Source organism: Dichotomopilus funicola (assembly GCF_033296635.1).
Source record: "Dichotomopilus funicola strain CBS 141.50 unplaced genomic scaffold C8A04scaffold_21, whole genome shotgun sequence".
NCBI classification, from domain to species: Eukaryota; Fungi; Ascomycota; class Sordariomycetes; order Sordariales; family Chaetomiaceae; genus Dichotomopilus; species Dichotomopilus funicola.
In genome coordinates, this window is record NW_026944042.1 from 44,838 (window position 1) to 65,831 (window position 20,994).

General features: G+C 55.4%; 6 protein-coding genes across 6 annotated transcripts; 4 read left to right on the top strand and 2 right to left on the bottom strand.

Moving 5' to 3' along the window:
* Positions 1–236: 236 nt before the first annotated feature.
* On the top strand, positions 237–2,051 carry C8A04DRAFT_36296 (WD40-repeat-containing domain protein; the record flags this gene model as incomplete). Its single annotated transcript, XM_062783473.1, has 2 exons — positions 237–1,351; positions 1,418–2,051. The coding sequence occupies 2 exons, from the start codon at positions 237–239 to the stop codon at positions 2,049–2,051; spliced, it is 1,749 nt and encodes a 582-aa protein (XP_062638097.1).
* A 324-nt stretch (positions 2,052–2,375) lies between these two features.
* Positions 2,376–2,789, bottom strand: C8A04DRAFT_36297 (transcription factor Pcc1-domain-containing protein; the record flags this gene model as incomplete). Its single annotated transcript, XM_062783474.1, has 2 exons — positions 2,376–2,664; positions 2,752–2,789. The coding sequence occupies 2 exons, from the start codon at positions 2,787–2,789 to the stop codon at positions 2,376–2,378; spliced, it is 327 nt and encodes a 108-aa protein (XP_062638098.1).
* A 710-nt stretch (positions 2,790–3,499) lies between these two features.
* On the top strand, positions 3,500–5,690 carry C8A04DRAFT_11206 (protein-tyrosine phosphatase-like protein; the record flags this gene model as incomplete). The annotated part of the gene is made up of 3 exons (XM_062776876.1): positions 3,500–3,557; positions 3,706–4,017; positions 4,090–5,690. 3 exons carry the CDS (start codon positions 3,500–3,502, stop codon positions 5,688–5,690), a joined length of 1,971 nt encoding a protein of 656 aa, XP_062638099.1.
* Positions 5,691–9,774: 4,084 nt separating this feature from the next.
* C8A04DRAFT_11242 (uncharacterized protein) lies at positions 9,775–11,421 on the top strand (the record flags this gene model as incomplete). Its single annotated transcript, XM_062776896.1, has 1 exon — positions 9,775–11,421. One exon carries the CDS (start codon positions 9,775–9,777, stop codon positions 11,419–11,421), a length of 1,647 nt encoding a protein of 548 aa, XP_062638100.1.
* Positions 11,422–12,310: 889 nt separating this feature from the next.
* C8A04DRAFT_36300 (sulfate transporter family-domain-containing protein) lies at positions 12,311–15,158 on the bottom strand (the record flags this gene model as incomplete). Its single annotated transcript, XM_062783475.1, has 4 exons — positions 12,311–13,989; positions 14,064–14,607; positions 14,679–14,824; positions 14,885–15,158. 4 exons carry the CDS (start codon positions 15,156–15,158, stop codon positions 12,311–12,313), a joined length of 2,643 nt encoding a protein of 880 aa, XP_062638101.1.
* Positions 15,159–17,942: 2,784 nt separating this feature from the next.
* C8A04DRAFT_36301 (rab-GTPase-TBC domain-containing protein) lies at positions 17,943–19,641 on the top strand (the record flags this gene model as incomplete). Its single annotated transcript, XM_062783476.1, has 3 exons — positions 17,943–18,465; positions 18,618–19,455; positions 19,518–19,641. 3 exons carry the CDS (start codon positions 17,943–17,945, stop codon positions 19,639–19,641), a joined length of 1,485 nt encoding a protein of 494 aa, XP_062638102.1.
* Positions 19,642–20,994: the final 1,353 nt, after the last annotated feature.

The window sequence follows — 20,994 nt, forward strand, 5'->3', positions numbered from 1 at the left end:
GCGTGCCGCGTTGGCCCGTGCAGCAAGCTGCAGGGGGAAGCCCCACTAAAATTAATGTTCCTTGCGGCGCGTTGCCGCGTCGAGAGTGCGCCATTGGAACTTGCCGCGATGTTTTCAAAACCATCCATCCCAACCCCCGCTAACGACCGTGGTTCAAATCTAAAGAACCGGGTGCGGTCACCGTTATCAATGTGCGAACATCACGGAGTGCACTAAGACTCGGCGCAATATCAGGGATGCCTGCTTCAGAACCACCATCGAAGCGGCGGAGGGTGCACGATCAGAGCCTCAATTCCACACCTCGGGACAGCTCATCCGAAGAGGCTGTTCCCGGCTCCCCGCCCGAAACAACCCGCCTTACCGACCAAAATATCTCTATCCGACGGGGCCCTCCGAGTAGCCCGCTACTGAGTGAGAACAAGCACCAAAGCCCAAACCCAAATCCCGGCGATCACAGGAGACGGTACCGTTCTTCGGAATCGACTTCTCGGTCAAGATCTCGTTCCCAGTCCAGTGCTCGATCCCGATCACGTTCAATCCTGCGCTCCCGCTCTCGCAGTGCCCCATACTCCCATTCACGCTCGCGCTCTGGATCTCGGAGCCGCAGCGCTTCTCACCCTCGAAGCAGAAGTCCGGACTTGTCTTCGTCCACCACCCCTCACCCCACGAGCCACGCCGAACCCGACCACCACCACCACCACCGACGTGGCAAACTACCCCTACTTCCCAACTACCGCTCACACCTTCTCCTACAAGGCCACACCGCCGCTATATCGCAAGTGCGGATCTCGCCTGACGGCCGCTGGATCGCGTCGGCCTCCGCCGACGGCACTGCTAAAATATGGGACGCTTCTACTGGGGTACACTTGGAAACACTCGTCGGTCACATGGCTGGCGTTTCATGTCTTGCCTGGGCGCCGGACAGCGACACTCTGGCCACGGGATCTGACGATAAAGCTATCCGGCTTTGGGATCGGGTAACGGGAAGTCCCGCACACGACGTCGCGCACCGGGATAATTCGAGCGAAGGGATGGGAAGTGTGGTGATGAAGGGTGTGGCAATGAGGGCGGCAGCGCGGCGGGCGCGGATCGGCGTTCCTGGCGAGGGGGTGAGAGGCGGGAGAACCGGCCGGGGTCCGTTACTGGGCCACCACAATTATGTGTACTCTCTCGCGTTCTCGCCCAAGGGAAATATCTTGGTGAGCGGGAGCTACGATGAGGCAGTTTTCCTGTGGGACGTGCGGGCAGGCCGGTTGATGCGCAGTCTGCCAGCGCATAGCGACCCAGTCAGCGGAGTGGGCTTCTGCAGGGATGGAACCTTGGTGGTGAGTTGTTCCACCGATGGGTTGATGTAAGTGTCTCAGATTTCCCACACCTCATCGTCTCTTTGGATCTAACTGTGGGCGACTCGTCTTAGCCGTGTCTGGGACACCTCCACCGGCCAGTGCCTACGCACCCTTGTCCACGAAGACAATCCCGCCGTCGCCAATGTTTGCTTCAGCCCCAACGGCCGATTCGTACTCGCTTTCAGCCTCGACAGCTCTATACGGTTATGGGACTACGTTTCGGGTTCCGTCAAGAAGACATATCAAGGCCACACAAACAAGGGGTTTTCGATCGGTGGGTGCTTTGGACTACTCACAGATGAAGATGATGGGATGAGAGAGGAATTACCGGACGAGGAAATAGGCTCTCGACAACGACCTTTTATAGCTTCGGCTAGCGAGGAGGGTGATATAGTTATGTGGGACGTCAAAAGCAAGGAGGTGATACAACGAATCAAGGGCGTACACCAAGGAGTCTGTTTCTGTGTTGATATTCACGGGACGACCATGGTAAGCGCAGGCCAAGACGGATTGATAAAACTGTTTAAGCACCGGCCTAGAAACGACCATCCTAAGCGAGAGGATAGTGAAGCGAACGCGATGGGCGACACCGACGCACGCCTGGGGGATGCTCCAGATCCTACGACCGCAGATGAGGAGTTGCAACGGCAGGTGGAGGCCGAGGCGGAGTCACCAGGACAGCGTGTCAAGGAGGAGCAGGTGTGAACTTCAAAGCCAATTATGGCGCGTGTTAGGCACTTATAGCCCGCATTCGCGGTCATGTAATCACATGAACTTTCTTGACCAGTCGACCTGTACCCTGGGACCCCGCGGGTGCCAGATAGGAGGCACCGGTCGTCGTCCAGCCCCCCCCCCCTCCTTCCCCTTCGTAATTCTCCGGCAAGTTCGCTCTCCTTCCTGGGGATGAATGTGACGCTAGCTCGGATAGAGCTCAGTACATGTAGATGTAGCCCCTTAGCCTAGCGGGTAGATGATGCACAAGGCAGGCATTATCGGTGCTAACCGTCGTCTTGTTATCATGGCAATGCTTCACCCAAGACTGCTTTGCGACTGTAGTGCATCCACCGCGTCCACGTCCAGTTCTTCTTGGACCTCTAACACGAGAGCGAGGCTTTCGAGAAATGAGTTAACAGCAACGCGGAGCATACGGTTGGTAGTAGCTTGGTATTCGATGCGGAGGACGGTCGGGCTCCCGGAGTCGCCGGCATCGACGGTTTTCAAGTCGCGCTTCACTAAGGAGGAGAGCTCTTTATCAACTCGGAGCGCTTGGTGTGCGACGGAGGCGAGCCGTGCGTCCGGAAAGGGGACATCAAGGGTACTATGATGCGCGGCGAATTAGTGGGGCATAAATGGAAGGGTGGTCCGCAACAGGATGCTCGAACCCCGCGACGCCCATTAGACATACAGCAGGCAAGGAAACTCATCTTGTCCTTTGGATGTCATGATCGCGTCGGGCTCCGCAAGTCTTGGATGAGCTTCTTGATGATGACGGTGAAATTCAACTGGATCCTCCAGAGCAATGGTGGGGCTTCCATCGTAAGGTCGCTGCGAAGCGATAAGATAACGTCAAAAAGAGCGGCGACAAGCCCCGAGTGCCCCGGTCCCAACAGACCCGCACCCGCTGTGCCTGGTCTTCACAGCGTTGCCATGGCGACCAGGTCCCAGGCATGGGGTGTCTCGCGCTGATTGGCCTCCAGGTCCGAACTGAGCAAGGCCCCTGGACGTAGGGCCAAAACAATGCAACGGCCAAAAACACCACTTCGCACCCTGCCACCAATACAAAACCTCGCCCTCACGCTGCGCTCACCTACATCTCCTCCTTCCCAATTGCATCTATCATTGACGCAGCTTGCCGGTGTCGCAAATTATTTCTTCGAGGCTTCCTACACCGGCGTTGTTGGCGAGACGCATTGTGTTTCTGTGTTGACAGCGCGCTCCCGTCTTCCACATCCACCAGCCTTCCCCCCGAGGCTCCTTCCCACTCATTATTTTGCTCACTGGCAGACAGCCCCGCAACAAACGAGCCGAACCCCGATTTTGTGATCGGCCGACGTTCTGAGAACCTCGACAACTAAGAAACTGGGCGCGTTAGAACCTATCGATCCTCCCCTCGGCGCGTGGTAGCAGTTCCCTGGCCCGAGCCGCCGGCAGTCATGGCCCCTTCTTCAAGGCAGTCCAGAAATCTGGGACAGATTATTGAATACATTCCAGGTACGGCCCCAGATGATTTAACCGAGGCCCCCGCGCGTTCTTGTGCAACATTTCTACCCTCCTTGCCTGGCAATATTCAAAGCAGTTGCATGTATATTGAAAATGCATCGTTCTTTAACCCAACCGGCGACCGTTCTAACCGTTGTAGATCGTCTCTATCTTGCGTCTTACGTCGAGACTCCGGATGCCAACACGGTCTTCCCGTACCCCGACCCACCTCCACGATCGCCGAGCAAGAGGTCGCAACGCTCGCTCGAATCCCCCGCCCCAACACCGCAGCATAAACAGCCCTTCTACTTCACCGTTGATGATACCCTCCTTTACAATGCGTTTCACCACGACTTCGGTCCGCTCCACATCGGCCACCTCTACCGCTTTGCGCTGCAGTTCCACGAGATTTTGGGCGCGAAGGAGAACAAGGACAGGCCAATTGTGTTTTGGAGCATGGCTGACCCACGCAGTAAGTTTTTTTACCCCTGAGGACAAGGTCAACGACAACAGTTGGATGCGCTCAACTAACAGCAATGTGTAGGCCGCGCCAATGCGTCGTGCTTGCTCGCATGCTACATGGTCCTCATCCAGTCGTGGCCACCACACCTAGCCTTGGCGCCCGTTGCGCAGGTTGATCCACCGCTGATGCCTTTCAGGGATGCCGGATATAGTCAGGCCGATTACGGAATCACCGTCCAAGACGTCGTATATGGTGTCTGGAAGGCAAAGGAGGAGGGCTGCTGCGTTTTGGAGTCCTTTGACCTCGATGAGTATGAGCGCTTCGAGCGCGTTGAGCAGGGTGACTTCAACTGGATCACACCTCACTTTCTCGCCTTTGCCTCTCCCCAGAGCAACCCCTCTGCCCGCACCATTGAGGGCACCGACGATTGGATGGCGTTACCTAAGACGTTGGACGCCGTCGCAACTCACCCAACACTAGCGCAGCCATTCAAGAATGTGTTGGAACATTTCACGGAGAGGAACATTGGTCTGGTGGTGCGCCTGAACTCGGTGCTTTACGATTCCTCCTTCTTTGAGGCCCTCGGTATTCAACACATCGACATGATCTTCGAGGACGGCACCTGCCCTCCCCTTTCAATGGTGCGCAAGTTCATCCGGATGGCGCACGATATGATCACTGTCAAGAAGAAGGGAATCGCGGTGCACTGCAAGGCCGGCCTCGGCCGGACCGGCTGCCTCATTGGCGCCTACTTGATCTACCGGCACGGATTCACCGCCAACGAGATTATCTCCTACATGCGCTTCATGCGCCCCGGGATGGTGGTTGGTCCCCAGCAACATTGGCTTCATCTGAACCAAGGCACCTTTCGCGAGTGGTGGGTTGAGGAACGCCTGGAGCGGAAACTCCGGAAGGAAGCAGCGCTGGCCGCCGCGGCTGCCCAGGCCAACGGCAACCAGCCGAGCACTCCTATCCGTGCCGTCCAGAAAACACATCTTGGTCGCAGCGCCAGCAAGAATGGCACTTCTACCCCGCCCAATAGGACCCGCGTTCGTACGCCTCTCGGAGAGATTGATCAAGATCACGGTCGTGACAAAAACATCGGTGTGCAGGAGGACTACCTCCCCGCTCCAACACCAGGGCAGCCGCGAAAGGCCCAACGTAATGGCAGCGATCGCCATCATCCATATGGCCGCTCTACGAGCGCAGTGCCAACCGTGGAGGAAGAAGCTGTCGCGCAAGACGCTCAGGCGGGAATCGCTTCGGCTTCGAAACGTCGGTCTCACGCAAATGAGTCGGACGAGGAATGGAATCTGCGTATGCGCTCCCACCGCAAGGCGTCAGCTTCGCTTTCCCCCGACCGCCGCGAGCGCTCGGTTAGCCATCACACAACTACGACGACCACCACAGTGTATCAAGTTATCGACAATGACGCATCTAACGACATCGAGAACATCAGCATGGCCGCAGCCAAGCCTAAGTCGTACGACCAAACCCAGCGCGCCAGCTCCGCGTCAGGCGTTCTCGCCAAAGTCCGTGGCGGCAGCAGTTCCCCCAAAAGGGCTGCCGCCGGCGCTGGCGTACGGGAGGCTGGTGTCCGCAAAACAAGCGGCCGGGTCGGGAGCATTGGGTCTGTGTCACCTGTAACCGCGGCGACACGCAAGATCAGCGGGACGCACTAGGCGACGCAGTCCCTCCCCGGACACTGTCGATGTTCACGAGTCACGACGATATGATGGTCTACTACACTTCTCTCTCACTAGTTAATGACATCAGCCAGTGCCGTCTTGCTAGGTTACTTTGTTTCCTTTTCAAACAGAGCCTTCGGTTACTGCAATCCTCGGCGTTACATTGTGGCGGATAGCCAAACAATGGGGTTTGGGGAAAAGCAAGCGTTCATGATGCCGACCTCCTCTTTATACACATCTTATTCCTTGCGGTGTTTACCTGACCTATCCCGTTTTGGCTCTCGACCCCAAGCGGTGATTCGCAGTGCGGTCGATTAGTGCTGGTTGCGGGAAGCAGGACAGCAACAGCCCAACAGGGATTGATGGAACAAGGAGGGGAAGGAAGCTTTGGGGTTTACTTATTTGGGCTGGGGTAATTGCTGGCGTTCATGGGTGGGTGTGTCTATGGTCGAGGATGTGGCTACCGAAGGGGATGGAAGGGTTTTCATTTTGGAGATGCCTCCTTATTCTGACGGGGCTTCGTTTGGCTTCAGTACCCATTGTTGCATTTTTTCGATGTTTAGTCTTTGTGTTGAGGATACAGTATAGCATTTGGGTTTAGCTTTGTCTCTTGGGATGCAGCAATACCAAAGTATGAGGTCATGAACAATATCTGCGTCCTTTCCATGTGACAATAAGACCAAACAGAGACCAACCCGAGAATTTGCAAAAAAAAAAAATTACGATATCTAGGCATGAGGGGAAGTAGACCTGGCGGATGTACCTTTGATTCAAGTTCTTACTGTGTGATGCCTGGCGTAAGGATTTCCTCGATCGTGGTCGAATAATAAACGCGATTCTCAAAACGGAAATGGAAGCGACCCTCACTCTTGCCCAGCGGACACAACGAGCTTCAGGGGAAGTTGAAGGCATGCTTTGGTAGCGCCGTGCTTTGTAATTAACTGCGTGTTTTTTGGAGAAAACGCTAGGCGTCAAATGACAAATAGGAACGCCATAGTTGTGTACTTCGTATGAGTTGCGGAGAAAATCATTTTCTATACAGTACCTCATAAACACGGTAGCTATATTCCTGAGGTGTTACAATCATATTTCCCTATTGCACACAGGTTTCTGTCTGGCCGAGATTTCTTTCCTGCTTTCTTTATTCTTTTCTCTCTATCTCTCTTTCCTTTATTTCCTGCTCATCTTTTTTTGGTCGACTGGGTTGTCGTACTACTCCCTTGCTTACCTATCTGCGCAAGGCACGGCTGAGAATCATAGGAGTCGTGCAACAGTAAAACTCGGCCTCTAAGGCGTCGATTGCTCAGCCTAGTCGCACGAGTGTTGGGGAGGTTCCGGGGTCGAGAAAGTCAAGTCTGTTGCTCATGCAGTTCGCATACACATTGACGAGCTCAGTGCTTTGCCATCTTTCGGCCTGAAATTGACTCGACCGGCCCAAAATGCGGGATCCCATGGATGCTGTATATGCATGTACATACATACCCCCACCTACCCGGCCCCAGATCCGGCCCCAGATCCGGCCAACACGGAGCCGAGCCACCCCAATAGCGGGAAATCATGTGAGGCCACTTGAGTGGCTCGATGAACGATCTGTGGATCATCGTTCGGGGTGGGTAACATTTACTTCGACCGTTGGAAGTTACCCCCAAGCAAGTCATCCACGGTCGTTACGGATACTTGGCTAGAATTCAAGAAAGCTTTTAGGGCCGTCAAGAGAGCGAGCTGTTAAGGACTACTTGGGTTTGGTTGCATCTAACAAGAACCCTCTGAAATCGGGCAGGCTTCGGAACTACCTACCTATGGAGATCGGGCAAAAACCGGCTCGGTCAACCGCCCAGGTAATGTACTACTTGGGTAGTGGGGGCGGGCCATATGGTGCGTCCCATTATTTTTCACTCGTTGCCCGTCAGAGGCGTTGGCCGCACATCCCAAGGACGAGATGGGATTTTTATGTGGTGCAGTACCTGTCCGGCCCCCTGGTTACATCCATGACATTGGCAGCACTGATCATACTGGAGGAAAATAGGAAATCTTTTCGCCAAGTGACGAGATAGGGGGAAAGAAAGGGGTTCGGAGTAGAGCACCTTCGGGCCCAGCCTTGGGGCTATCTAGTTATTGGCTACCGGTGTGTTTCCCTGCGATACTCATGTGGGTTACACCTTTCTTGCGGCATGGTCCTTCGCTCCCTATGGAAAGGGGGACGGGAGAGGCGATTCCTTACGCTTACTGTATGGGCAACTTCCTAGCACTAGTACGAGGTTTCGAAAGACCTTCACAGGTCACCGAAGTTGATGGGGGGTTGGCTAAGAATTGTGTGACTGGTTGCCAACCTTGCCGCGATAAGCGACGGTGACACAAGCCGCCGACGATCCACCTCCTGAAAAATGAACGGGCATTGGTTAAAGACCGACTGTGGTATTCTCAATCCATCGAGTTTGGCCGAGGCAACACGAGTCTGTCCCTTTTTTGTGCTGTCGAGAAGTGCACTTGATTCCGGTACCGCCCAGCAGGACGGAGGGTCTGAATGGACCGGTGAGAGATGCTTCTCGACTTCTGTTAGGATGAAAGTGGTCGGTGGTCCCGTTGGTAAACGTCTGAATAAGGCGGCGAAGCATTTGGGACGATGGTCTGCAATGATGAGCGGCCCGTTCTGCGGCCGGGTTGGGAGGGAGAGGGTGCGAGGTGGCACTGTATAAAGTCACAACCGTGTGAGAAAAGATGAAATCGTGAAAATCGTCGGGATGGGGGGCCGGGCCGCGGAAGAAGCGGCCATATGTAACTAAGCCTTCTGTATCTGAGGGTTAAATCGCGAGGCGGCCCAAGGCTTACGCCCCCTTTGCTGATTGATGGCAAGGCGGAGCAGAGCTGAGGCTGCGGGAGGGAATGATGAGGTCGTCCCAAGTCGCGGATACCAACAGGAGGAAATGACAGGGCTGAGGGTCACAAAAGCTCGGAGGGCCAATTAAAAAAAACTGGTACTGCGTGGCTCAGCAGCTGCACGGACCACTTGGCCTCGATTATAGGCCTGGCTGTGTGGCCTTGTCCTAAAAAGGTAAGCAAGAATTGAAGAGAGAAGGGGCCGCCCGACCTCGATCAACTGCCGAGCGGGACTTCTTGTTTTTTTCTCTCCATCGCGAACCAACATCGGCCAACGATAGGAATTCGTGACGTGCGCTCCTCCGGTACCATTCACATGCCTGGTACAAGAAAGTGGCATTTGTGCCCCGGCTCCCTGGCCTTTTCTCCTTTTGCTCTCTCCCCCGCGCTAGATGCATTACCTATGCATGGGCTTCGCCCAGCGAGGAGGTGGTTCCCGACCGACTTTGCAGCCCAACATCGAGTTGTATCCTGTTTGTTTTGTCAGTTGTGAATTGATTAGGTGGCTCGGCAGGTGGGGGGGTGAGGCCCCTTGAAGGAGAGTGCCGTCGGGGTGAGATTGCCATCTACCCATGTGCCGCTCTCGGGCTCTCTATACACCGCAGGCTCATCGTTCACTCAAGTCACGATCTATGACCCGCGATTTCTCATGTACCATCTTTCCCCCTGCGTCACCCCCTATCCATTTTAAGGCCCCAGCCGTGGGCTGCCTACTACCCGCCCTACCGCCGTCATCTTCCCCTTCGCATCTGGGCGGGCATGCATGCAAGTTGCTGCATGAATAGGGGCACAAGCCCAAGATACTCGGCGGTTCATGGCAGCCGTTGGCCAGAAAGATGGCCCCCCCACGGCTCGTAGCCTCCCCGGAATGCCCCAGCCGAGTGACCGGGCCATCCCTGAGGATACCGTCTGTGATTCCCAAACCTACCGTGACTACCAACAGCATCAAACCGCGCCCGTGGACAGTCTCCGCTTAGCCCCGTTGGGCCGGACATGGTCGCGGGGCACATTCCGGATTGACCTACTTGCCTACCTAAGGTAGCCTGCCTGGCTCACCGCAGGAGTCATATAAGATACCATTCACACAAACTTTAGCCCAGCTCAATGAGTTGGCCCGGGTACCACCATTTTCCACCCGTTTTTCGATCTGAAACTCGTTCGATCAGCCATTTTCGTTCTCACACTCACCCTTGTGGGATCCATGTCATTGTCTCCGGCCACCCGGATGAGCGGACTATCCCTGGCGTGTAACTCATCCGCATCTGAAGACCACCCCCAAGTGCGGCCCACGGCTCGAGAGTCCCCCATGCCGGATTCGCAACACTCGTTGGAGGGGAGCGACTGGGAGGTCGAGGGCGAGGAAGAGGAACCAGAGACAAACACCGTATTGTCGCCGACGGGTTTGAAGTACAACACATCTAAGCTCTCCCCAAAAGCCCGACACGTTGTGGAGGGGCTGTTTAACCAAACCGGCTCCAAAGATCCGCCTCAAATATCGCTCGAGTTGTGCGGAGTCAGAGAGGAGGATTCGGATTCAGAGGACGCCGGGGTATTCTATGCCTTCCAGATGCACGAGGTTGTTCCGTGCTCTGTTCGGATCGGGTCGAGAAACAGCGGAAGGTTTTCGGTACCCAAATGCGAGTGCCCCGATGCGAGATATCGACAAGTGAGCCCTTGCAAACACCTGGTCTGGCTCTTTGACAGGATCTCAAAACAAGCTCTCTTCGACCATGACCCCAACTCAGAGCTTACCCTGACGGAGGCTGGCTATGCCGAAGAACTTGGCGACCCCTTTGACCAAATATCCCAGATCGGTCTCGATATTCTCGCCCACGATCTCCGTTGCGATGCCTCGGAGCCCGACAGTGACGCTCCGCAACCCAACGCTACACGTTTTAGAGAGGCTCGGGAAATTGTTGCTGCAGTTGCTGGTGTTCAGGACAATGAACTCGCTGAGTATCGGCCAGACTTGGAAGTCAAGTACGACCGTGAAGTACTGATACACCGTGGCGATGTTGGGGCCACGCTGTTCTCTCTCATTCTGGCTTCGCACTCGCTCGCAGAGTGGGTGCGCTCTGAGCTTGACCTATCCGACTTCCCTCTCGACCCCTTCCGAAGCATTCAACACCGAGTCATGCGTGTCATCGAGCGATTGAACACTTACCTGAGAATCGAGGGGGGCCGCAGCAATTTCCCCAAAACGCGAAGGGCGCGAGCCGAAGGTCCCCGAGACGTGAGCTGGGCTTGCTGCCAAATTCAGCGCAGTCTGGGAAAGATTGAAAAGCTCGTGTCCCGCGGCTCGAGTCCGCTTTCTAGCTGGGCACGAGCCTCGGCTGCCAGGGCTCTTGTTTCCATTCTCAAAGCAGTAGTCGAACACCGTCTTCTATACGACCGCTTGGTGGGGAATCAAGACTGTGGCTTTGTCTTCTCGTCGCTCGACATGCTTGCGGACCAAAGCCAGTTCATCGATGCTCTCGAAGAGATCATGGACAAAATTGGTGTACTGGGCGCTCCGCCTTCCTACGTGACGAACATGCGCCACCTAATATTGCGCATGCGCAGCCACAAGACCGAAGATGTGCCCTTCGCCGGTGGGAGCGGTACCCAACGAAGCGAGACACCGGTGCCGGACGAGCCATCACCGGGAGCAGTTCAACCGCCCGCGCCCGGCCGATCTACCAGTGTGCGATTTCTCACTCCCGAAATGCCCGCCAGTGTCATGGGCCGTGGTGGTCGGGGGAAAGCCGGTCGCGGCAGGGGAAGCACCAGAGGGGCAAAACGCTCCGTCTCCGAGGCCGGCCCGTCGGACAGTTCGGGTGGCACGAAAAAGAAAGCCCGCGAGTCATGAATCGTGCGCCCTTCGGAGATACCCTGAATCTTAACTTACCATTACAAAATGTCTATTCGTGCTGGGCGCCGCATGATCAGAAGCTGGCCTATCTGAGCATGACATGACCACCGGTTTGACTCGAAGGAGGAAGGAATAGAAATTGGGTACGACACGTACACACCCACCCTGTGGTCGACCCAGTAACGCAGGATAGGCGTTCTCGGAGGGTAATTTTGGGATCCCGCTATGATTCAGGTCAGGTAATGAGACAAAGGAGAGTTGCTTGGAGTGGTGGCTGGATAAACGTCTATATGTATTTTAGAAAAGCCGGCTAGTTGATCTACCGAATGCAATAGACTGATATTTACATCCATCCAGTCGTGACTATCCCCTTGCCGGCACCTGGTCATGATCAACGAGAACCATTGGTGCCTCGTTGTTGTACTTATTCTGTTTAGCCATCGAACATCTACTAAGTTACAGCAAAAACACGGCCTAGAACCATTGAAATCCTGTTTAAAGGCTCAAGTGTGATGTTGGGATGACCATCCCTGAACCACTTCATCAATGCTCACTTCCTCATCGCACGCATGGAACGTTATGGTGAATAATATCAAATGTAGCATCCGACATGATACTGTATCCTCTCTTCACGTAGCTGTACTAGGGTATTTCCAAAAAGAAAAATAGAAAAAAGAAAAGCCGAACAAAACTAACAGCCAAGCTAGACAAGCCCCTTCCCCTTCCAAAAAACAAAACCCGCCCGATCCACGATTAAGAACCCATATGTGACGTTGTATATCCATTTGCCTAAAAATGGCACTGCCCTAGTTACCCATTTCGCTTTCTCGCTGAAATAATTGAAACGACAATAACCCATCATCCATCTACACCCTCGTCTCACTACTTAACGCACAGATGTGGGCAGGTCTATGCCTTCTCCGCTGCTGGACCCAGCCTTGATAGGGCCCGCATCATCAGTGTCGGCTGTGTGATGTTGTTTGCCAATGCCGTCATCAATGCCAACCTCTCCACGCGCCTCCACGTTGGCGATGGCGCTTTGCATCGCACTAGTCAGATCGACATGGAACAGCGGCCGGTTGATGCCGTGCACGGCCACGGTCCGGCCTGTGTTTAACGCGGGTGTAGGCGTGACAGCAGGCGCAGAGCTAGCGGTCGTCGCGCCGGCTGGCTCGGTGACAGTTTCGTCGTCTTCGGCTTTTGTGGGTAACGCGGCCTCGAGATCCGGCCCGTGGCGGCTGTGCGAGGTGCGGACGGACCGGCGCCGGTAGTTGGACTCGAGCTGCTTCTCGTTGTCCACAAACTCGGCCGCGGCCGCGGCGCTTTGCGTTCCGCCGATCTCAGCCACGCTGAAGATGCTCTTCCACCGGAGATGGGGCAGGTCGGGCCGCTTGGTCGGGTATCCGAAGCCAGCGGCGGCGAGGGCGCGCTTGGCCCAGCGGTTGGTAATGTAGGCGATGTGCCAGTCGACCGTGTCTGGGGCGGCGTAGCGGTCGAGCTGGTTGCGCACGTCGATGAGTTGTTGCACCGAGGTGATGTCGACGTGGTTGACGGAGCTGAAGTCGAGGATGATGGCCTTGAGCGTGGGGAGGTTGCGGTCCACGTCGAGGGCGTTGGCGTCGGTTCCGGCTTTAGCCGCGGCCTTGAGCTTGCGTGGGGACGGTCCGGGGTCGTTCCAGGGGCGGTCGCCCGGCCGGTCGTAGGTCGCCAGGCTGGTACGGCGCGTGTTGGCGAAAATGTAATCGGTCATGTATCCCAGGCTATGGCTGGCATTGGTATAATTGAAGCCCTCGGCAAAGCGGTAGATGAAGATACCCGGGTACGGGTTGTCGAGTGCTACCTCCGGGTTGGAGCCGTCGGCGTGGGTGATGGGCAGGAACACATTGCGGAAGGGTGCGTCGGCCGAACCGGTGAAGGTGCCGTACTCGGCGCCGTACTTGGAGTCATCGCCTCCGACAAAATGGTCACCGAGCATGGATGCTACCCGGACGCGGCCCAGGAACCGCCCTCTCGCCCTGAGAATGCGGTAGAGGAGCATCGCGGCCGACAGGCAGACAGTGCAGTAGATGCCGTTCTCGATAGTCGAAAAGATGGTGACGAGGACGCCGACGAAGAAAATGAAGACCTCCAACGGGGAAACTAGCCAGAACTGGTAAACGGTGTTGGGTGGGGTGATCAAGTCACCGACAGCATGAATGATAACAGCGGATAGCGAGGCGCTCGGGATGTAGTAGAACACGGCTGGGAGGGCGTAGATGGCGAGAAGGACGACGACGGCGGTGATGACACCGGCGAAAGGGGTGCGGACGCCAGCCTTTGACTTGATGGCCGTACGGCTGAAAGAACCGGTGGCAGCGTATCCGCCGAGGAAGGGTCCTAGCATGTTGGTGACGCCAATGGCGACCATCTCCTGCGAAGGGTTGATGGTGTAGTTGTTCACTCGGCCGAACGACTTCGAGATGGCAATGTGCTCGATCAGCAGGACGATGACGGTGGCGGGTAGATAGCCGACGAGGTTGCTGGCGAGGCGCTGGTTGAGAACAGGGACGGCCGCGTTTTGGAAGCCTACGTTTAAGGTCAGCACCCCTGGGAAATGCACAGGTTTGAGTTGGTCCGAATCTGCGCGCGCAAAAACTTACCTCGCGGGACGTCAAGCAGAATCTTGAATTTGACCTGTTTTTCTGGGAGGCCTCTGTTGACAAGCCAGCTAATCATGGTGTACAGGAGAATAACGAAGACAGTCCGTAGAGTCGACAGGAAGAAGGCAAGCCGCTGGTGCTGCGGCCACCGTTTTGCGGCATACGAGCAAGCGGCCCGGATGATGTAGAGAAGGGCCAGGGCAGTCAGACCCATGGCAGCATCGAGAGTGGTGCGAGGCAGTCCCTGAAGCGTGTGGATGAAGACTAGGTACGGAGCGTCACGAGTCGAGAAGCCCGAGATGCCCATCATGGTGGGAATCTGGCCCACCGCGATGTTGATGGCGGAACCCGTCATGAAAGCCGAGAGCGCTGTCAGCGAGATAACATCGACGATCCATCCACAGCGGATAAGGCCGATGAATAGGACGATGGATCCGGCGAGAATCGCAAGGGCGGAAGCAATAGCATGGGGCTCGAGATCCGGTAGGGCTTCAGTGAGATCGGCAACAATGCCACCGGTAAGTTGTGACATGACAGCAACAGGCTGCGGAGTGGTTAGCCAACAAAGGGGGTCTCCAAATACATCCACCTCGCGCCCGGTGCTCTTGCACTTACACCAATGGTGATGTCCTTCGAAGTTGCAAAAAACCAATAAATCAGGACACCCATAAAAGATGAGTACAGGCCAAATTGGACCTCCAAGTTAGCCAGCTTGGCGTAGGCCATTCCCTGCGGGACGACAACGGCCCCGATTGTGATACCTTTGAACTCTGTTAGCGACTACGCCTGTCAGTGCGCACAGGGAATACCGCCACACTTACCAGCAACAAGATCTCCAACGAGCCATTGCAAATTGTAGTGACCTATCCAAGCCAGGAAGGGAAATAGAGACAGGAGGTATTTGTAGAGCTCAGAGCCAGACGGAATTAGGTCGTTGATGTAGTCCAGCACTTGGGGAGGCTCTTCCACAAAGCTGTGGTCTGTCCCGTGGGATTTTAAGGAGGCCCCCGGTTCTTCAAGGTCCGTGTATGGTTCCTTGTCTTGGAGCTTGATGCCCAGAGCCTTAGCCACAACGTGGCGGGCTTTGAGAGGCATCTCGCCGTGTGCCGTGTTTTACGACACGGATGTGATGGATGTGGCCCTGTCGATGACGCTTCTTGGCGTAAACGGGTAGATTTCGAATGGGCGTCTAGGTATGTTTAGTTGACAAGGGGCAAAGATAGCGAGGCGAACGTGTGTAGTTTCTTCGATCGATGGGGGACGGGAGCTCTTCGAAGGTGCGGATCTAAATATATGGTGCCGAGTATCGAGAACCTTAGACACGCAGACGCTTGAGCTGTGTTATGCTGCGCTCTGCATGTAGAGAGAAACAGCTAGTTTAGAGCTGGAAATTCCGCGACGCGTGAGCTGCATGCAGAAAAAATATATGACGCCCAAAGTTCACACCTCTATGTGAGAGGGTCGGGGCAAAAGAGGCAATGAATGATACAACAAGACCGCGGGATGTCAAACGACGCGAGGCGATACAGGGGCACCCTGGAGAGAGACAGAGCGAGGTGTGTTCCTGGGAAGAACAAAACAGGCACAAAAGATGGAAGGAAGGGGGGAGAGGCCAGATCCTAGGATATAGAGAAAAAAAGCTGAATCGGTTTCTCGAAATGCCCCTGGGACCGTCTCAAGATAGAAAATATGGTCTAGTGTGGCCTTGTTCCAAAGTCAGGTTTGCAAGGCAGCGGATCCCGGAATTTGCGGAGAGCGGGCACAGCTGGATGGCGCAATCGTCGGATTACCTATCACAGCTTGCAGCGGGAGTTTGCCAGTGGAACTTGGGATTGGGCGGGCACACACGTTCAACAGGCCATCAGGATCTTGCCTGTGGGCTGACAAGGACTCCTGTCAAGAAGACATGGGGTTGCGTTGCCTCGAGACTTGAGACCCTGTGTTCTTGACGGGAAAACGTGGGTGCCCCGTGTCCGCAAAGACATCCCGCCGCCCGACCAACCTCAAGAAGAGTGTGGTCACAGATACGACAATGCCTCGGTGGTGAAGCTGCCGCGGCCCTTTCGCAACCCCCGGTGACATCTCGTTCTCGAAATGGCGACGAAATTGCGAGACGATGCAAGATCCCACGCGCTTAACTAGCCTTTGTGAGCTTGTTCGGCCGGGCGGGCTGCAGGCCCTGAAGCTTTCAAGGTGTCATTGCAGGAGGGGCGTCGCGGCGCGTCGGTCTGCTCCGTTATGGAGCGAATGAACGGGCCTGGTGTGGCGATGATGCAATCGGGCCCCGACAATGATGTGCTCGCTCGTGGGCTTGCCAAGTGCTCGCCTCAAAGCTTAACCCCCACGCTGAAAAGACCAATCTGTGCGAGTGCATGGCTCGTGCTCTCGGGTACCACAAATCATTTGAATCTTTTTTCGGTCACACTGACCGGGCCTCTCAATCAAGAGGTCGGGTGGCTTCAGCTAGCGCGGCCATCACGCCTTGTTGTAGAGATGCTCGTTGTAACAATATTGCGTCCATTTTGGGGTTGAGGAGAATCGAGCGTGCCCGGCCATGCCCACGTGTAAAATCCATACACTTGGAAGTACACTGACTACGCCGTAATGTTGTTGAATTTCCTGTGGCAGCCGCTGGTTCCGAAAGCGGGGCCTGGGGGTACTTCGGACGAAGTCGAAACCCGCATTTCCCTTGATACCGGCTACAAGTAAAACCCGAGTAGGTGGTACATCTTTTGGGAGCTTGTAACCAAATTGTGTAGAGGGGGATGACTCGGATGCAATCCTTCTACCTGGTGCGTCGCTTCAGGCGAATGGCGTTAGGTGCGACGGATTTTGAAGAACGGGAACCCCTCGATTCTCCTCCTTCCAGAACTCGGGAGTGGAACGGGGCACTGCGCCCCGCGCCGTCGCAACCCTCCGGTCCGTTCGGCCGCTGTTATTCTTTTGCTAGCCAATCCCCTTACAGATGTCATCCCATTCAGGAAAGAAGCGATGAAACGCACGGCGTAAGTCTTTCGCCCACTCATGAGATGAAATTGATCAAAAGCGAGATTCTGCTGTCGAGGAAGCGAGCAGGGCCCGGCAAGATGCTCGTATCACACCCCAAACTCCTCACTTGGGCTTCAGTTAAGTCTCGTGTAGTATTCGAGAACAACTTCGGTGAAGATTCAAACTTTACACAGTTAACGACAGTTAAATACAGTTGAGCTGGAGTGCTGGCTTTTAGGTAAGAGAACCTCTAAAGCGGTGCATCATGTGCATGTTGGCTCCTGCACCTTGGACTCGACTTAACCTCTTGTTGAGGTTTCGTTCATTTAATCATGTGATGCCTTCGGGCCTGTGGGGTGATATTGGGTAACGAGAAGAATTGAATATCTTCCGTTCTTCCTCAAAACATCGGTCAATCAATGGGCGGGGCAAACCCGCCCGATCGGGACGCAGAACCTGGACCAGCCACGCGGGCCTGACACATCTCTTCTGGATCAGATGCACCGCAAGCAGGGGGAGCAATTGGGAAAATGGTTTGGGGCAAACACCTCAGCTTCAAAAGTTGCAAGCTTAAAATGCCGGCAACGAAAGTCACCTCCTCTCTCCTCGTCGAGTTTGTTGTGCGGAGGAATCGGCGTCCTCCGCTATTGGCCGGATAGACGCGGTGTCGCGAAATCAACACGCTGGACGCTGGCTGGACGCTGGGGTGGGCTCTGCGGCAGCTCTCACTCGTCCAACTTTCGTCCAACCTCCCGTTGTCGGGATTTATCCTAAACACCAGCCACATTGCCCGGAATATCATCGCCGCCACCGTCGTCAATTTCCTGGGGACCTTCCTTTTGTGCGGCTACAAACCCACGGAAAAGAAACAAGGTCAGAAAATTGCTCGACATGACTCTGCGAAATCTGAATCAATTCGACGGCGTGCCCAGTCCCACCCGGGAGCCCCTTGCTCCGCCAGGGGCTTTTCCGTCGGCGGTGCAGCTCCACCCTCCACCTTCGCCCAGCAACCATCGAACGCTCAGAAGACTGCAGTCGGCTCATAGTTTGGGCGCGAAGGCCGCGGCCCCGCCGTCCCTGATTTCGCAACAGAGAGTGCAACAGCAGCAGCAACGACAACGGCAACAGCAACAACCCCAACAACAACTGTCGTTTCAAAATTTGAATCAACACCTCCAACAACGATACCCTCCTGCCCCGGCAAGGAATCATGCGAACACCAATCGCTCACCGCAAAGAGGACGGTCAAACAGCGACGCACCACCCATTCCCAATACTGCCCTTCTCAATCCAGCAACTATGACGGCGACAACGGCAACACGACGTTCAGCACTTGGCCGGCGGTCCCTCGCGGCCGACGCAATGTCACTCGAAAAACTTATCCGAGAAGGCCCCCCCGACGGCGATATTGAGGGTGCTCTCGAGAGCACGCGCCTCAAGATCCTTGATCAGGGCATCCGATCCGATACGGATGGCATGGTGAGTAACATGGAATGTCCGGGGAAGCTGGGTATGCTGGGGTATGGACGCGGGGGATTATAACTGGGACTAGAAGAAATGAGGTAGTCGGCCAGGAACTAACAAGTCCGTCCACACAGTCTTCGCTTCGGATCTACGTCTGGCTCATTTTACTCAACGCACCGATGCTTGAAACCGACAACTACCTCGCCCTTATCCACCGCGGCGCGTCACCAGCCTACTCAAAAATCCGCAACGACACCTTTCGCACACTATCCACCGACCCCCTCTTCCGACGCCGCGTGAGCGAAGCGAGCTTGATACGTTTGCTCAACGCCTTTGCCTGGACGTTGTACGATGCCCGCGGGGAGCGGACTCGTGACCCAAGCGTGGCCAGCAGCAGCCGAAAATCGCTTGATCAGTCAAGCAGCCGGCCGGGAACTGGCTACGGGAGCGACTTTGGTAGCCCTGCTTCGTCACCCGCCGCAAAGAGAGCACGCGCTCTCACGCTGACGACCGAGGGCTCCGTCACAAGCGTCACGACAGAGCCAGGCACCTACGTCCAAGGCATGAACGTTTTGGCTGCTCCCTTTCTGTATGCCGCTCGTAGCGAGGCCGAGGCATATGTCGCCTTTCATCAATTGATGACGAAGGAATGCCCGGGCTACATTCGCGGTGCGATGGACGGGGTACACAAAGGACTGGCGCTTCTTGACAAGGTGCTGGCTATCGTCGACCCCAAACTCAGTTTCCACCTGCTCTCCAAGAATCTATCCGCCGAGATCTACGCCTTCCCTTCCGTTCTCACCCTCTGTGCCTGTACGCCTCCTTTACCTGAGGTGCTACGGCTTTGGGATTTCCTTTTCGCGTACGGTCCGCATCTCAATATCCTATGCATTGTCGCTCAGCTAGTCATGATTCGCACTGAGATCATGGAGTCACCTAGGTACGCCGAGACATGCATGGCTACGCCGCTCGTGAGCAGTTTCGCTAACATAGAGTCTCTAGCCCGAACAAACTTCTTCGGTCGTTCCCCGCTCTGCAGGCAGATCGAATCAAAGCTACCACCCTCGCCGTTACCAAGATGATACCCGACGACGTCTACGCCGAAATTGTTGCTCATGCTCGATAAGGAACGAAACGGGCATGTGGCGTTCTCGCTAACGCGGCCGTCCGGCCATCTGACGCGATTTCGGATCTCGACGAGACAGCGTTATTCACTGTATATGTCACGACCCAGATTCCTCCTACCTGACATTCACGGATAGACCTCATACCGTACGTGCACCTCCTCCGCCGAGCCACGGCCGGAAACAACCAGCTTCCCTTTGGAGAGGCGAAGTGGATGAGTGGGGGCTTTTGGAGACCATTAGTATGGCGTTTCCCTGACCCCATACCAGAGGGGTGAAACCGAGGCCGATCCGCCCGCCCTATCCACATGCGAGGAAAGGCTGTGGGGAAAAGACGCAGGGGTAGGAATTTATTCCAACAACACCCAGTGGGATTCGTTGGCTCACCGCTCCGCCGGCCTGGAGGCTCACACATTTACCCGCAACGCGTCTCAACTTCTAAAAAAGGAGCACTACGCGTACCGGCGGAGGGACGAGGGTTGCCCCAGAATGTGGCTTCACCGTTTGGTTGGGTTCTGTTAATATCTGGGATAATACCTGGGTGCCTGACCATCTTCTCCACATGGGCAAGCCCGGCCATTGGGTTTGGCATCGTTGCCCCGCGTGGTAGCATTGCAGAGCGCCTGCCGGCTCCTCAGTGGCATGTATACTATGTGCCGATGTAATCCATTTCGCCGCGAAATGCTTTGTTCAAGGAATGTTTTGAAGACTCCGATTCGCGAAAATACGAACAGCGTGGACTGTGGTGGGGGTGTGAAGCGTATAGACGATCGTGGGAGCAGCTAGCTTTCTTCCCAACCCGAGTTTTGAAAGGGCCGACGAATTAGCATTTTCCAACCGGCCACCTTCATGGTTAAAACGGCCCGCATATTACCGTAATGTATGATATGTGACTTGAGACTCCCCGTCGTTCCTTCTCACGCAACAGGTTTCTTACATTAATCGCCCAAGCCTCAATGTCTTCTTCGCCGTCCGGATGCTTGTTACATCTATCTACCTACCGGCTCGGCCCCGAGAGTGAATTACGTGATATCCGGCAATATCTCTGAGCCGTGTGGCTGCCTTCCGGCTACCCTTGAGGTCCGCGGACTGAACACCAGACATCAATTGCACATAAAAATGGCTACAATTCGGTGCCGTCCCGGTTGGTGATCCGCGGTCTTTTCAACCTTCCGATCGCCTTTTACGGGAGACGAAAGCTTGAGGTTTATTGCCCGTTGTTACATGCCCTTAAACGTATCATCCGGTCCGTTTCTTCTCTCCTCTAACTCCATTATACCAGGGACGTATGGGTTATGAGTGCGAGGCATAACCTGCGCGGTCATTCAAAAGGGAATTGGTACGGTAAATTGGAT